The sequence below is a fragment of the Glandiceps talaboti genome, chromosome 2 (assembly GCF_964340395.1).
Source record: "Glandiceps talaboti chromosome 2, keGlaTala1.1, whole genome shotgun sequence".
Taxonomy (NCBI): domain Eukaryota; kingdom Metazoa; phylum Hemichordata; class Enteropneusta; family Spengelidae; genus Glandiceps; species Glandiceps talaboti.
The window spans coordinates 26,278,918-26,297,890 of record NC_135550.1 but is presented as its reverse complement, the minus strand read 5'-3'; the positions used below and the strand labels follow the sequence as shown (position 1 = coordinate 26,297,890).

Sequence of the window (18,973 nt, the reverse complement as noted above, 5' to 3'; positions counted from 1 at the left end):
ATATATACATGTGTATAGCATTGGATGATTTGTTCATGTAGATCTGACCTGTTAGAACTTGGAGTGGGCCTGTGATCTAATGTTGTATATGACTGTTATGCTGTGTTATTACTCATCCCGAGTCTTGACATGCTGTATCTGGTGCAGGTAAGCTTTAGTTGGTCTGAATTGTCGTGCGATAGAGGAACTGTGTCGTGTACAACTTTATATAGATGCCAAAGAATGCAAAAGATAAGAAGAGAACAAGAATATCATGCCAAAATAATCGAAAATTTATGTGTATGACTAATTTATGTCACATTTCATCGATCAGACTTGCATGTAATAGTCAACATTACAATATCATCGATATAAACATGAGGTGTGGTTTTTCAGATTTTCTGTGTTGGGATATGACGTACACTTTCGAGTCTCCCTCCGTTGCGCCATAGTACACGATAGTACTAGACCCTACTATGTATATCAATAGCCATTCGTAGAGGGCGCCCTTTCTGAGTCCTGCGACGTAGCGAGATCCGACTCAACTTTTGTGCATTTAGAGATGTTGTGAAGCTACAAACTATGGCTGGGAACTACAGCTCCTCGGAGGATGGTGCATGTGGAGGGCGTAAATCAAACTGTCTATCTGATGCAGACAATCAACCAGCTACAAATAGAGACGGAATCGATGAATGTGAGGCATGCCTACGTGGTGACTGTGTGGCGATGCATTCACCGCAGACGAATCACTACTGTGTGCACTTTCCAAGGGGATCTGAATGGAATTTCCAACATATGACCAGATTGCGACTGAAAGACTTAAATTTCATAAAGGCACTTAGTTTAACATGCCATCAACGTATCATTTACAAGTGGTTATCATGTACAACGGCCGACTTTACAGAGATTATTCGGTACTACAAACGTGAACGTCGAGTCAGTGCAGCAGATGTGAACGAGATAATACTTTCAAAGGGTTTGTTTGAAATAGCCGCCATTAGCTCTCACAGCACAGTGTCAAAGGGCATACTCAGTAAGTAACGCAAATATCTAACAAGGTTCCTTTTGTATTCACCCCTTGGCTGTCAATGGTATTGGCTTGAACATTAGACCATAGCTCATGTATTGTCCCTTACATGTAGTACAACCAAAGTCAACCTGCACCTTAATTCGATCATATGATTCGATATACATGTTTTATTTAAAATGTTCCTTTCGTTTTTCGCAAAATGATGCTGAATGTTAATAACACCGTGGATGCATTCACTAATACATCATGATAACACTTACTTGGTGATGGGGTGAATGGTCAGAAGAAATGCTTACTATTAATTCATTGAAAATATCTGAACAAGATTATTGTTAAGATGGTATGATATTATTGGACTAGATGTTCCTCAACCACTTCAAGGAATTGCACCAACACATATAGTATATACTGTAAATAAAATTAAAATAAAAGAAGAGTCAAGACACTTTTGATATAAAAACAAAATGCTAGCAGTATTTTATTGGAAAGACACAGCTTTGACCATTTGGTCAATCACACGAATGTTTAAATAGGAAGTCTTTCATTTTAGATGAAAGTTAATCAATTTAATTCTAGAACCCAACAAATACCTTCTCTTGTGCATGATTTTTTCTACCCCCTTTCTGAAGGTGAAATAAAAACAGAGGATGACTTCCTTCATCTTGTGAGAGAATTAATTGATCGACATAGTAACACAGAAGATGAGGAGGAACAGAGCCTTATTGATGATCACCAAACACTCTTGAATGACATCACTGTAAGTTGAATAGATATTTCACGTGTTTACATAATATTGTCCCTAAATTTCTATGTTGTATCTATACAAGAGGAGAATATGGGGGGGGGGGGGGGGTTGTAAGGTACAGGTAGAAAAAGAGACATAAGGGAAAGGGAAATAAGGTCTAGATCACATTTATTTTATAAGTGATAAATTATATAAACAATTTTGTTTCAATTATTATAATATAAGCCTTGATATTTATCAATGGAGTTGTACATATCCCACATTGCACCATTCATGATGGTGACCTTACATGATACTTCTCTCAATCAAGTAAATCATCACTATAATCTTTGTCTTTAAGATTTCTGCTCTATATTCCCATGATTTAATATACTTCTTTTGCATACAGGCATTAACAGAGCCATTGAAAACAAGAGTAGTGTACTTGAATGCATTATTAACATGGATAGAAGTATGCCAAAGTTATCGTCAAACAAGTCTCAGTCCAGTATTGCTAGATGACCTGCTAGTTAATCTAGTCTTGTGTGCAGCAGATACAGTAGGATGTCCTATCAGAGTCAAGTAAGTATCGCTGTAAATTTGATTGATTGAAATCAATATCAGTATGCCATTATAATGTGATCAAGTGCATCATTTAAACCAATGTAATTGATTTGAAGTATACATATATATGGTTCATGGCATTGTACATACATATATATGGTTCATGGCATTGTACATACATATATATGGTTCATGGCATTGTACATACATGTATATGGTTCATGACATTGTACATACATTATATGGTTCATAGCATTGTACATATATGTATATGGTTCATGGCATTGTACATACATATATATGGTTCATGGCATTGTACATACATATATATGGTTCATGGCATTGTACATACATGTATATGGTTCATGGCATTGTACATACATGTATATGGTTCATAGCATTGTACATATTACATATATATGGTTCATAGCATTGTACATACATGTATATGGTTCATGGCATTGTACATACATGTATATGGTTCATGGCATTGTACATACATGTATATGGTTCATGGCATTGTACATACATATATATGGTTCATGGCATTGTACATACATGTATACGGTTCATGGCATTGTACATACATGTATACGGTTCATGGCATTGTACATACATATATATGGTTCATGGCATTGTACATACATGTATATGGTTCATGGCATTGTACATACATATATATGGTTCATGGCATTGTACATATATGTATATGGTTCATGGCATTGTACATACATGTATATGGTTCATGGCATTGTACATATATGTATATGGTTCATGGCATTGTACATACATGTATACATGTGAATTGTCTTGAAGCTCATATCACTTTGGATGGAATGACAGCTATATCTGTTCAAAAATGTTACTTTAGGAGAATATTTTGGACTCTGTCTTTTAGGACTTTAAAGACAAGCATCATGTAGTAAAATGTGCTTTAATATTAGTCACTTAGTGGCCTTTGATATTCAACTTTCTCTGAGGAGGGCATTTACTTTATTTACGTAACAAATTGTGCCTACAACTACATAGCATCAAAGTGTACATTTAACACAGTTACACTACTATTTTGCAGAGTACGTGAGGGGACGACACGACAAATGACAGTCTGTGGAAAAGAAGTTGATGTGCAGAGTGATATTGAAGTATCAGCATTTCTGAAAAGTGTAATACAAGTACTTACATTTACTGAGGTAGATATCTTGATAATGTATACTGAATTTTGTTTACCATGATGGCCCAAATATTAGTTTTGGGGACTGAAGGTGTATAGTGGGAATGTCCACTATTAGGATGGTGTTTGCGGTATTAAACTAAGGTCCATAATAAACCATATTTAGACTGTAGATGTTTTATCATATGTCTGACCAGATATGGACAACAATGTATCATTCTACTTATTTTCCCTGTAATTCAGACTTTACCACATTCTTATCCACCAACAGGCACAGCCCAGGCTATACTAGAAATTAAAATTACCCAGATGCATCCCTTCATCCTTCATTTTCAAGATCAGAGAGCAAAGCTCATTCAAGTTTTATAGGGTGGCATATCGCTACCAAAGCTGACTACTACAGACACCACCACTCCCACCCTGGATGCACATAATACTTTTCTGAACTTAAAGCTAATTTCTGACCTCTGTACTTGACCCATCAGTCTTTGGGAAATGAAAGTTTGTTTATCAAGACATCTTCTATTTTAATGTCCTTTATTCTTTAATCTCAGTGTTAATGTCCATTAACTCCTGCAATGTAGTCAAGTTAGTAATACCAATAAGTAGACACTGCTATGAACTTGTATCATGTTATGAACTTTCACAAATTGCCAATATATCTTAATTGTAGGAACTTATTTTCAAACCTAGAAAACATTTTAAAATAGTTCTTGTGCAATGATGGGAGGAGGCTAGTTGGGTGAAGGTAGTTTAGGCATCTACAAGTACACTTTAGTTTATAATGGGAGTCAAATTTAATAACTTTGTGTATTCATACCATCCGCAGTACACATCATTTACTGTGTCATCTTATCAAAAATGGTCTCACTTTATTTTCTTTCTATTTGTACAGAACATGGCAATAGAGGATGCCAACCATATCCTTCCACAGTTGGCATGTATGGCACTAGCTGCAGCTTCTGATTCTCCATTTGGCAACGATGACTATAAGACAGTGTACCAAATAGCAGTGTATTCCTCTAAGTTCCCCAGGAATAGGGAGACGGAAGTGACTATTGTTTTGGCCAGATGTCATATAGCACGTAGTACATTATGTGCTATGGGTGAATGCCCAATTGAGAATCCATTGAAACCATCTATAAGCATTCAGGACTGTATACACTGTAATAGTATATGTAGTGTTACAACAATAACAACTTTGTATCGTGTCTTTAAGGCAGTTTTAGTACTTTTTTACAGAGACTTACAACAAAGGAGGAAATAGATTTTGGAATAAATAGCTTATAATGTTCTACATATTCATAATGTAGGTATATGATATTAAACTGGCTGTATCTATAAAAGTGAGTATTTTTGACAGAATCAGAAGAACTTATTGTCATTAACACAGACCACTTTATTACACTCTCCAAGTTATTGCATCATTGGAAAAATATGCTTGCAAGAATGGAAGATCTTGGTTCACATTCGACTTCACAAGTTATCATTTCTGTACAATACCATTCATCAGTCTGGGTTTTGTCTTCCAAACATCAATGTAGCATAGCTTCGGTGTACTTCCACAATCTTTTGTTGGCACGGTTGGAAATATAAGACTTTCCAATAAATATTGTGTGAAACAGCTAAAATCTGACCTGCATGGCATAAATGCCAATATGACAGTTGTCTAAAATAATGTGAGATAGCAAATAAATATTTTCTGTACAATTGTAGACAGTTTGAGTCTTATTTATATAGGAGTATGGTTGAAGCCTTCATTTTATTCCATCTCTAAATTACATTGAAATCTTAACAAATGTAAAGGTGAAAAATTGAGCCAAAAAGTGACAACTGGAATAATTCTATAAACTGGATTGTGAACTAGATTACTCATATTTGATTGCCCCACAGCAACCTTTAACCACCAAACTAGTGACAAACCATTGAAAGGTGGGGTAAAAAAACAGTAAATTTTGAAAAATACAAAAGTCAGTTAAAGTTTTGAAAGCAGTCGGCTGCAGTCAATCCAAAACCAATGTATATAAGCGAATACATGTAAATGGTCATGATAAACGAGTTACTCCAAGTTGAGGTGACCAGACACATTTCCAAAATATACCGTTGAGGGTGCTTTACACAATAAGCTTTGTACATATCTTAGTCGTATCTGGAGTTTTACACTTTCAATGGTGGAAACACAGGGAACCGGAGGCATATATGCTAAGCTTTCCATATGTTTTTGACTAATTTTACGTTCAATAAAGATGATACAATAAATGTTGAGTGTAATTTATTCCCAATGTTCACATTTAACTGTTATCAGTTTAATAGTTCACTAAAGTGATAACATTAGGTGTTAATTGCTTGGAGTCATACTTCTATCCCTTGTGTAAACATTTGCTGTGATACTTGAAGTATTGTACTTCAATACTGAAGCATTTGTAGTGAACTCAAACCTGATATTTAGATAGAACTCATAAATTATTTGATGACATCATCATTTATCATACAATGTACTTGTAATCAAAAAATGTTCAGGAAATCCTTACTCTGTATTCAACTGTTCTAACAATGCTAGAAGACAATCGTAATGTTACAGCGACATTACATGTAACATTATACTATTAGTGGACTGTGGTTTTATTTATATGGAAGTATTTTCACGACTAAAAAGTTTATAAACTCCGCTTATGCCACTTTTAAGTAGTTTACACAAAATCAAAATATTCTAATTGAGAATAGTCATAGTACATTACGGTATATTTTTTAATATTCATAAATAAATACCTAATAACGCGATTTTTTTTACACTAGGCCCATCCTTAAATAGAATGGTAGCCCACAAGTGACTGGTCACCAACCACTGTCATGTAAATGACACGTCCATGCATGCATACTTCCTTATGAAATGGGCGGCCACATTTCCAAAAAACACCGTTGATGGCGCACAACACTGCCGTGATACAATTGCCGTGATACATGGCCGTGATATGAACTCTGTCCTGTATTGTGTATGTGAACAGTGAACGTGAAGTTTGATACGTCAACTTCAGACTTAGTTTGTGTGGTAAGTATTGGCGAGCATCGGATGGAAGCAGTGGCCCATACTAGCATCGTTTACAGACGGAGCGCGGAGTAAGCCAGGTGAGCATGTCGTGACTTTGTTTTTTCCTTCTCGGATAGAATTCTCCCTTTTGCATGGACATCCGGACAATATCTGTCTGAAAGTGAAACAGGTAGAAGATTGTAAGTTGATTAATTTTTTTTGATATCTATATAATTATGTATCATTGACAATGTAGGGGAGTGATTGGGTTCTAGGATGGTGTCACACTGTGCGTGCATTCATATTATTTTATGAATATGTTTTTATTCTCCACCGTCTAATGTTATAAAATATGCAGTATTTACAGTTAGTTGTGGAATAGTCTAGATAAACTAATTCATATGTAGATTTATTCAAATTATATTTTCATTGGTTTATAATAAATTATATGATATATGTCGATGTACCTCAAGCCTCCTCCCACATTCTGTACAGTATGCTTCATACTGACTAACAGAGCCATTTCATTTCATTAATACTCGATCAGTGTAATATACTAATAGTCCTGCAGAAGTTTCAAGATGACTACCAACGTGTTGATAAACAACAAACATAAATGGCTGAAAGAAAACCAGCAATTCTTCCTACCCCCTGTATGTAACAAAATGATGTAAGTATAAATAATGATCAAAATAGGTCAAAGATACAGAAATGTTGTTACTTGTATTGATATCAATGATGACAAACATAGCAGTCTGGAACTGTATGCTTTACAAATTACAACATATGATATTTCATGTTGGAACATTTTACACTGTATATGTGTGTCAAACTGTAAAACTATCAAATAAGACAGATACATAATATTCCAAACCACATTTACGTGTTTGAGACTAATTTAGCAACTTACCAAGAAATGGCAAACTAATCAGCCCTGTTAGCATTATACGTATGCAGTTTCTAAATTAACCTTAAAATTATACTTTCAGTTGATCTGAATTTTTAAGAGTGAAGAACTGCTAGCTTAATTGGTTTCGAACTTATGTAACTCATGTTTCTATCACAGGCACAATGAAGGCCAAATGAAATCTTTCTTTGTTGGTGGACCTAATGAAAGAAAAGACTATCATATTGAAGAGGGTGAAGAGGTAAGCTATAGATACTACAAAACCAGAAAGACTATAAACTTTCAACTAGGCAGCTCAATGTTTTTTTTATATCGGACACGTTTTTTTGTTACGAATTACATGAACAAAACACAGACACTGATATCGCACACACACACACACACACACACACACACACACACACACACACACACACACACACACACACACACACACATACACACACACATACACACACACATACACACACACATACACACACATACACACACACACACACATATACACACACACACACACACACACACATGATATATTACATATCTTACTGTGAACACAAATAAAGAGTTTTGTGTTTGAATCTTCCCTGTTTCACGTACCCAATATTGATATTAAAATGTATCATTTTATATGATTGTACACTATCATTGTTTGTATTTTGTTTTATGTACTTTGTAACAAATAACCTTTTGGGAGACGTAAACACATCATGCTGCCTACAATTGAAACTCTATAGTCACTCTTGTTTGGTAGTATCTTTGTCAGGGTCAGTGTACATGAGACAAAGTCCTGTACTGAAGTTTTAATAGATAACATATAATTCAGATTCATTTTCATTCACTGTTGGGCTATATAACACACATAAATGTCTACTTCATCAAGGTGAATTAGCCATATAGTGAATTATTTACTTTTTTAAAGAAAAAAACAGAAAATATTGCCCCAGGATGAATGGATAATGGTGCAAGTTTCATTCAAGAGGAGACATGCAGTATGTGTTGACTTGTTCGTGTCCAAGTTATGAAGTACTTTGTTTATTTGTGAATCATTGCAGAATTGAAACTATACCAAGTCTTGAAAATATATAGGTCTATAGTTGAAGGCTGGTCATCGTCACAATACTGTACATGTTGTTTGTTTGACCCTTTGACCACCCATGTCAGTGCACCTCAATTAGGCCAACTGTCATCAAAATGTGATGGTTCTATAACATTACTACAGTAACTGTAAAATTACTACTATTTTTTGATTGGGGTGGTTTCAGCATTGAATCCAATACGGGTATCTACCAATAAAGTAGAATTAGACATGATTTTGCAGGCACCAAATATGAATCCACCAGATAACAGAACAAATTGGCAAAGTTTCCATTGGACATTGTCTGTATTGGAATCCATGCCAAAACCTTAATAATGAGTCACTAATATGTGAAGGACATCTAATATCATATCAACAGTGTTACAGTGACTGTTTACAAAATACAGGTAATTGACAGGTGTCAGCTCTTAGCCAAGTATTATAATGTTTGTTTTTCTGTGCCCCTTGTGAAATACAGACTGTAATAATACAAATAAATTAAGTAGTCCTCATACTTATCAACACACACACACACGCGCACACACACGCGCACACACACGCACACACACACACACACACACACACACACACACACACACACACACACACACACATGCTATTTCTCATTAATACTTATCAACACACACACTGATAAAAGTTACTACCCTAGACTTTGATAGACAACGATATGAGGAAAAGAAACAAAAACTCAGAATGACAGTTACTTTTACTCATGACTTGTCAAGATGACAACTTACAGAGATGCTGCAAAGGTTGGCCATATTTTCTATTGAGTCTATCTAGAGAGTATGTCTATTGGCATATTTTTGTTTTTGTGTTTATAAAGATTTTGTACAGTAAATAAAATGACTTAACTGTTCAACACAACAGCCATGTCATACAGCTCTGCAAAAAGAGAAAACATTGCACCATTATCATTCAAGTTTTGACATAAAATATAAATTTTGTATTCACATAGGACAGTAAATGAAATAAGTAATATATATATATGAACAGGTTGTTGTTGTTGCTAAAATTGGTGACATAAAAATATATTTAACTTTAGAAGGGTTTATTAATGGGTCAGGTTTCAGCTTTTATTTCTGTATTCTTAATACCTGCAGTGACCTCAGGGTCATGCTAGTAGTGCTGCAGCAGGCCCCGCATTTTTTACGTCAAGCACAATCGGAAAAATACCAGCATAATATATATGTATATATATATATATATTAAACTCTTCTTTTGAGTCTCAGGAATATGGAAATCCATGATGACAGAGCCAAAAATTATTACAAATTAAGTTAGAGCACAGTATGTAACATCGGGTAGGAAGACACAAACCAACATCTGTTTCAATAAAATCAAAATACTATGTGTTGGGTTTGTGGATCATATTAAACTTGTAATGCGTTTACGTTGAACATGTATATCTTTGTGAGTGAAATAGGTATGAGCCAGCACACAGGAACCATTTCCCCCAAAAATTATGCATGTTACCATGGAAATGGCCATGTTTTGTGCCAAAAACATTTCGTCTTCCCTGTAGTTCAGCAACGGAAGCCTGGAAAGTCATATAATGTTTTGTAGGACAGCTTTAAGCTGGAAATAATGTAAGGTTTCCATATATCAAACTCTTTCAAATTGTTTGAATCTAACAAAAAAGAAAATACATTGGTGGTATTTTTAATGCACCTAGGTGGTAAAATTTTATTGTATGTACCAAAAATGTATTTGTTTTAAACCCTTTTAGAAACTATAATCATTATGACTATATGTTGTCAACATCATTTTAGTGGAAACCTCTATCTTCAGTAATTACATCTATAAAACCTTAGGGAACTGGGAGTTTATCAACATGCCCCCCTCCCACCCCCCACCAAAGAATTCTGTTTATTCAGCAGAAATTTAAGATATAGTTATTTACAATGGTACTGTCTATAAAGTTCCATTACTGTTGTCTGAATATACAAGTTACATTATATGCACTGACTCTGAATGGGTTATTTATCAAAACACATACCACTGAAATGAAAACCCTTTCATATCTTATTGACTACTAACATAACATTCTAATTGTCAATGTTGGTATTATGAGCTACAAAATATGCTTATATACTATTGCTATTGAATATCACTTCCAATAACTGTACAGGGTACACATACATGAAAGTGTGTGGTAACATGCTAATATACTGACTGGTACAATGAATGTAAGCTAACAAAAGCCTTTTATGTCTATCATGCATGACAACTACCTGTGTACATTTATAGATTTTATTCAAATTCATAATGATTATAAACACATTTTTGGCAAGTCATGAGTAAAAGTAACTGTAATGCTGTGTTTTTGTTTCTTTTCCTCATATCTTTGTCTATCAAAGTTGTGCACAAAAATACAAGTCTTGGGTAGTCACTTTTATAAGTATTAATGAGGAATACAGTGTGTGTGCAGTACACTTGTATTTGTAACATAGCAAAAACTGAAAACAAGTGTCACACAACTACTCTGACATATTTGCACACATTTTGTCAACGTGGACATCATTTCCAGATTAACAATTATTATATTATAGCATTACCAATTCCAGTGAATTTTGTGACGTCATCGCTGTACATTATTACTGATAATGTACTCCGTTATTGGGCATCACGGCCCCTGAACGAGCATAACAATACAAGCTTATTTGTTCTGTTTCTTCATACGACTCGGTATTTTTTTCGAAATGTATGTTGTTACTTATGATTGTCATTTCCACTGTTTAAAAATACAATGCATTCATGAAACAAATTTGTGTTCACAGTAGTTCATTGAAGTGTATATGTGTGTACGTGTACGTATGTGTGTCGCTATGATTAGTATTCAGCTTCCGGGCCGAACATGGCAGATGATGTTCAGCGCTGTGTATATTATATGTTGTTTTGCGTTTCTCGGTCTACAAATTCACTGGAATTGGCAAAACTATAAAATAATAACAATAATGTACGCCCTCCCAGTCCATAATGGACTCAAGCAAACTTTGCACTCCATAATGGGCTCGGCTCTCGCCTCGCCCATATATGTCGTTCAAAGTTTGCTTTCGTCCATTATGGGCTGTATATTGTTTAAATATTACATTTAATATTTAATATGCTCACTACTGTACATTGATTTATCATGTTATATATTAGTTTATTATCATAAATGTATAGTTTGGGCTCTTATAACAGTTCCAATGTATTTTTCATCTTTCAGCTTTTTTACATGCACAAAGGTGACATGTGTCTGAAAATTGTTGAGAATGGTAAACATAAAGATGTAGCAATCAAAGAAGGGGAGGTAAGTCATCAAGTCAGAAGTCCATGTAGTACTATAGCGTATCTTGCTTTGGTGGAAATGACCCAGTTGTTAGGATAGTTGGTAGCATGCTGAAATTATGAATTAATTGTGATTATTAATTAATTAATTAATTAATTAATTAATAATTAATTATGATTGAGAAGGAAATAATAAATATGTCATTGTTCAATAAGTCATATTCTGTGAGAAAACTTTATTAATTCTGGGATCAGAGATTTGGGATTTGCATCCATAACACTTTCTGACTCTATACGTAGAAATTTTCATTGAAAGCGTCATATGCTGTGCATTTCAGGAGTTATTGAAAATTCATATTGAAAATTACTGCTGTGTTTTCTTTGTAACCACAGCAATGATAGTTCCTGTGTAACTGCATAACTTGACTTTAACCTGACCTCACAAGATTATTTCTCTAATGAACACCTTTTGATATGAAGATACCCAATGAATATTGATATTCACAAATTTTGATGGACCCCTCCTTTGAGCCTATGGTTGGTTGGACTAGGGCAGTGTTGCAGCCAGCCTTTGGAAAGAGTGGGACATAGTGTCCCAACACTTTCATTTTTCTGGGTCATCGTAAATTTTTATTATTTACATTACATTATTATTTTTAAAAAGTGCCAATGGCATTGTAGCACAACTGTACAGTTTTTTAAAATATTTACCCACATGCTGATCCATGCTAGATATTTGCTGAATGATTATGTAGTTGCCTATCCAACCCTGTTGTTATCTATGCAATATATGTGATCATTTGGCTGTTGCTATAGGCATGGTCATGTTGCACACTATTGCTAAACATATTTGAATACAATGTTAGTATGGGTCATCTATGACCCATCACTTCCAAAATTGTGGGTCAGGTCCAAAAGATGTGTGTCAAATGACCCAAAAAAAAAACCTCTGGCTGCAACACTGCTAGGGATGCAAAAAGAGAAAAGTTCATTTTGACAGTTGTTTTTATCACAACCCAAAAATTATTTTAAAATTGAACATATGTAAGAATATGTAGACATGAACAAATGAATGAGGGAGCAGTACCTTCCAGTCAGTAACAATTTCACACTGTTACTGTCATGACTAAGAATGGTCACCAAGCTTTTACTATACCAACCCATCCAAACTTACCAGTGTACTTCTTATTTCTACAGATATTTCTTCTGCCTGGACGGATTCCACACTCTCCTCAGAGGCAGAAGGAGACCATTGGTTTGGTATTGGAACGAGAAAGAAGTGAAGATGAACTTGATGGTTTGAGGTGAGTATCTGTGAGAAGTGTAAAGGAGGAAGGAGAAAAACTCTAACAAAATTTAATCCTGAATGATGTTATTGAAATGATGAAGCATTTTTGTACTACTACAGTTTTTAGGTGCCAATTACCAATTTCATTTTAATTTATGTAAAGACAGTTTGTCATTTCTATCGATGTCATAGAAATGTTTTGATGTCCTCTATGCCAAACAACTTGTTACATTTGTGAAAAGACATTTACATGTACCATGAAGAAAGCAAGTTTTTTTTGCAAAAGTGGGCATCAGTAGTCCATTAATTTTGTAAACATTGAAAGTTGATGCCAATGATATTTTATAGATTGAAAGTTGATGGCAATGATATTTTATAGATTGAAAGTTGATGGCAATGATACATGATAGAATGGTAGAATATTAAAATGAGATGTTATGATTCACAACTTTCTATGATCAAGCAATGCTAACATTAATTTGTCTTACATAATTTAGACATATGGCTGTAAAATTCATACTTTTCTCTCTCTGTGTATATTTGAGGAGAAGTGTCTAAAAATTGTTCATCTTGATCACCAGGTACTTTGTTGAAGGGACAACAGATTCATTGTATGAGAAGTGGTTTCACTGTACTGACCTAGGTAGTCAACTTGGACCAGTCATAAAGGCATTCTTTGCATCAGAACAGTGTAAGACTGGTAAACCAATACCAGGTATGTGTTTAGTAACAGAACAGTGTAAGACTATAAGTAAACCAGTACCAGGTATGTGTCAACGATTACATTTGCCACTGTCAGTTAGAATTAAGTGCAAATGTCCTTGAGTTTGAAACATCACAGGTTTCTCAAGACTCTCTACATGTAGTTCCCTCAGACTGTATTGAGACTGAACCCATGAAGGAGAAGTCCTTACTGGACTTCTTGGAAGACAAATTGATAAAATTAAAATAGCCATCTAGTATAAATAAAGATGTAGTCTGATTATGATATTTCTTGACAGAGGAACTTCCTGAGAATCCACCTGTGGATATTGATCTAGAAACCAAAGTGGAAGAGCCATTTTTACTGAAAGAGTGGATAAAGAAGAACAAAGAAGAAATCGACTCAAAAGGATTTAAACAGTTATTTGGGGATCATTATCAATTTACTGTAAGTTGAATGTTAATTTTACAGTGATGTGTCCATCCACAAACTTCCATGATGAATTCCAGCTATTATCAATGGTATAAAATCTGGAAATGATAAGCTTATGTGCTTAAATCAAGAAATTATTCATCCACCCCAACTTCACCTCTAGAAATGTTGTTGAGATGTACACCAACCCAAATGTTGCATAAATTTGACATGTAATATTGGGCACATGTACTGAGTTAGCTTTATGCTACAAACTAATATAGCAAAGTTGGTCGCATATGTTGTATAGCAATTGATATCTATTAAGAACTGAATACCTAATATGTAAACGGGGATGCCTGTCGTGTGTAAAATTGCCTGGAACAATATCCTTGACAAGACACCTCATATCCTTTGCTATATATGGCCTGTTTAAAGCTTTAGCAAGACTGAATGGTGTAGATTTTAGTTTAGAAGAATTGTTCAAATTGTGAAACATTAGTGTGCTGTAAATGATCAATACATGACCATAGCAAATGTCATTATCTTATCTTATCACTTTCAAGGCCATACAGATAATATTTATCATTCCCTATCACACTTTTCTTTTTTATGCTTTGTTGATTGAAATACAATTGTACACCATATTTAGATTATAGTAAACTTATAAGATTTCATGGTTTGGCCACTAGGAGTGCTGTTTTCAAGCTGTTTTACTGAATGTGTATCGTCATCCTCCTCTTACAATATTTAGCTTTATCTACATTTACGCTTGGTATTTATGACATTTTATATTTAATTGTGATGCGCAGGTTGTTGCCTGGGGACCTGGTGAAGAGACTGCATGTAGAGAACATTCTGAAGTGTTTATGTGGCAGATTGTAAGTGCATGTATAGATGGGTGGGTGGATGGGTGGGTGGATAGGTGGATGGAAGGAAGGAAGGAAGGAATCTAGTACTGTGAAATGACACCTGTGTGAGTCTTGGCTCATTCAGCTGCCCAACTTTGAATACAGCTTTTTCATCAACCATATTAAAATGAAAATATGACAAGCAATGCTGTAACACATTGAGGTAAAAGTCCTGTAAATCACTATATATTTGATACACCATTTTAAAATTATTTCATGAAAATCTAAGACCGTTAAGATGTAGATATTACCCGGAAACATTTCTCTAAAAGTCATGTACTTTTTATGTGCAGCTAGTATTGTATATTGCTTTTTACCATCAGTAATAAATTTATGTAATCTAACTTGCATTAAAAAGTTGTCCCTTTATATAATGACAGGAAGGTAAATCAGAATTGAGTGCTGGTGACAACAAGTATGAAGTCAACAAAGATGACATAGTACTTGTACCCCAAGGATTAAAGTAAGACAAACAACATTACTCATTTTCATTTCTTTTGGACAAACTGTGCACAAATATATGTTCATTCATTTCTTGCTATAAATAGCATACATAGCTGTAACCATGGTACCAGTTTTTGGGTGTCAACTGGATAGCATACATAGCTGTAACCATGGTGCCAGCTTTTGGGTGTCACCTGGATAGCATACATAGCTGTAACCATGGTGCCAGTTTTTGGGTGTCAACTGGATAGCATACATAGCTGTAACCATGGTGCCAGTTTTTGGGTGTCAACTGATTTGTATTAGTATGATCCTGATAAAAGAATCATTCACTCAAACATCTAGTGTTTTGTACTCTTTTAGTGCTGAAAATTTTATTGCATGATTTTTATTCAACCTGAAGTTTATTTTCTATGTACAGGTGTATATGATAGTTTTACTGATCACCACCAAAGTAAACAGTTTTTAACGCAGAGAAATCTACATCTTATTTTGTCCTACCGTCGTAATAGACAATGTTACTTCTACAAACAAATTTATGATTTAAGTATCCTGAGTTCACTTCACCATACTTTGGCTTTGGTTATGACTTGAACTAATAACTAATGACTAAATGGTCTGATGCCAAACATTCATTTTGTGATTATGTTCATTTCAGGTATACTGCCAGCAGGCCTGAAGGCTCTCTGTGTTTGGTCTGTTACCAAGATCCAACTAAAAAGAAGGAGTGGAGAAAATAGAGAAGTAATGTCTGCAATCTGGTTGCTAATTCCTTGCCGTCTGTATAGCCAAACAATCAAATAAAATTGTGTGTTTGAATTTATTACAAGTTTCGCAGAACAATAACACATCATATGATGACCAAGTTATCATTTGCCAGCCAAGTCAGTCAGCAGCAGCTTGCCATTTTCACTCAGATGTTTGTGAAGATATGCTTTGAATCATAATGCCATTTATAAAACACTAGAATTCTAGTTCAAGGTTTGATATCTCTCTGGTTTGAAGAATGTACTTGTCCCAAGAAAGCATTCTTGCAAACCAGAGCTTATTTTTCATCTGTGATACAATGAAAAATGCGATGAACAAGCTTTTTTGTATGTGAAGGAAACTACAGCCTTTTAACAGTGCATCTTGGATGGTGCTATAAAACAGGTTGTGGTTGACAGTGATGCTAAAAAGGGGCCATTTGATATGTACTGAATTGTAGAGTAGTACATTGTTGTACCTTGTTGTATCAAAGGTCACATATAAATATGCACAGTATTAAATTTGCAGAATAAAATACACTTTACATGCACAGTTCTTCAGAAATAAAAGTGTGCCTTCAATTACCGGTTTTAAAACACTCAAAGTATTTGAATCGATGTGAAAGAAATTTGGATTTATACAAGTTTCATAAGAATGATAAAAAAGCGTGAGGAATTAAAGATGACTTGAACGACTGATACTGGTACATGTATTGGTACTGTTACACTTTGATTGAGAGTGGGTGCCCTCACATGCTCTAGATGCTACTCATTGGTTACATATATGCAATACCTGCAGGGTGCATTTGAGTAGCAAAATCATGACACTGCTTAATCTGTCGTCATTTCTGAAAATGAGGTTGTAAACAAAACGCTCAATCATGATCATGTAACAATTCCATAAGTTTCACTCATTTTCTAGTTTTAGAGTTATTGTAAAGATATATATATATTAAGTGAGAGCACCTTCATATATATATATCAGTCTGACTACTCACAATTAATTTACATCATGTTTTTCATTGTCATCATTCACACTCAAGATCCCCAAAGCGATATTACAATGTCTGCCATTTTGTAATCACGTGACATCAATCATGGTTCAGTACATGATTATACTGTGATTACCAATCATGGTTGTGATTTGTATTTTCAAACACAAAATCATGATTGTGATCAATAAATCATGATTATGATTGTGTAAATCGCCCCCCTGATATCTAAACTGATTTCGGATATGTGTATTGATATTTTTACATTATTATTTTAAGTGAGAGCACCTTCATAGGCTGGAACAACTCATTCATCTTGTTAATAATAATACTGATGTTTGCCACCATTTTGTATTATGAATAATAATGAAAAAACTGGCAAAATTATTTCGGAATTCTGTATTATTTCACTTTTAGCTAGTGGCTATGGGTATCATCATCTACCCCCATTATCATGAACAAATTGTTAAATGATAGTCACAACAATGCAATTCAATTTTTTTTTAAAAAAATGATTGCACTTTCAGCTTTCATTTCTCAGCTATGTGAATAAAGGTTATGGGATATATTTTATGCACAAGACATCGTGTTGTCTGATATTTGTATGTATAAGACTTCTTATCTTCAGATATTTGTATGTATAAGACTCCTTATGTTCACTGATATTTGTATAAGACTCCTTATGTTCATCAATATTTGATGTTCATGCACACTTATAATAGTATGATAGTGAACATTTAAAAAAATCTGCATTGTGACTTGTCTGTTGGTTAACTGTAGCTATCATTATAAAACCACGTGACTGTGTTGGAGCAGCAGTAGAATGTACCAAGAAAACAACTATGGTTTGTGAGAATAACTGTAACCCATTCATGTGAGGGCACTGTGGGAGCTGTGTGCTATGTGTTCATATTAGCCAATACAGAAATCATCAATAAATATACACAACTCATTGATAGAAGACTAGTGCATTTCAAACCAATTTATTGAATAACCATCATAACACATAATTCTCTCAGTCAACATTGAGAAAGTAAAAGTACAAGTGTAACAGAAACAGAAACAGACAATATATTTGTCGTGAAGTAAATCACCGTACACGGTCCCTCTGACAGAGTACACTGTAATCAAGATAATATAGCACCATTGCTTAAAGTGCATAATTTGCCTATGATTTAGCACCAACTCAAACATTAATCACAATACTACAAAATGAAAGCTTGAACATTCAGGATTGACACAGAGTGCACACTTACTGATTGATGCAGTGAAATATTTGGTCAGTATTGACATGGATACTTGCCTACTTCAGTCCATCACAATCAAATTGTGAAAATTCATGCTTTGGCAACATACAGTAGATAATATAACAGCACAAAAGAGAACATTGGAATAGATGACAAACATTTTGCACACCTCTAAACATTCACTTTTGATTCCAACCCAGATTCTATCATTTATCCTATACTTGCCAGCAATATGACTTCACAAAGGGACAATTGGTAATATTATGATTAATCAACAACTGTTGATGACATCACAAAGTGACAACAACAATTGGTGACATCATGATTAGCCAACAACAGTTGATGACATCACAAAGTGACAGCAATTGGTGACATGATTAATCAACAACAGTTGATGACATCACAAAGTGACAGCAATTGGTGACATCATGATTAATCAACAACAGTTGATGACAT

The 18,973-nt window shown here is 34.5% G+C and overlaps 2 protein-coding genes across 2 annotated transcripts; both read left to right on the top strand.

The window, feature by feature from the left end:
• Positions 1–539: 539 nt before the first annotated feature.
• Positions 540–4,735, top strand: LOC144446046 (uncharacterized). The gene is made up of 5 exons (XM_078135733.1): positions 540–1,012; positions 1,639–1,766; positions 2,143–2,315; positions 3,370–3,487; positions 4,364–4,735. The coding sequence occupies exons 1-5, from the start codon at positions 562–564 to the stop codon at positions 4,733–4,735; spliced, it is 1,242 nt and encodes a 413-aa protein (XP_077991859.1). The 5' UTR covers positions 540–561.
• A 1,664-nt stretch (positions 4,736–6,399) lies between these two features.
• LOC144448828 (3-hydroxyanthranilate 3,4-dioxygenase-like) lies at positions 6,400–17,844 on the top strand. The gene is made up of 10 exons (XM_078139138.1): positions 6,400–6,594; positions 7,044–7,166; positions 7,563–7,644; positions 11,714–11,797; positions 12,973–13,079; positions 13,645–13,778; positions 14,065–14,213; positions 14,990–15,058; positions 15,469–15,551; positions 16,191–17,844. Exons 2-10 carry the CDS (start codon positions 7,078–7,080, stop codon positions 16,270–16,272), a joined length of 879 nt encoding a protein of 292 aa, XP_077995264.1. The 5' UTR covers positions 6,400–6,594; positions 7,044–7,077; the 3' UTR covers positions 16,273–17,844.
• Positions 17,845–18,973: the final 1,129 nt, after the last annotated feature.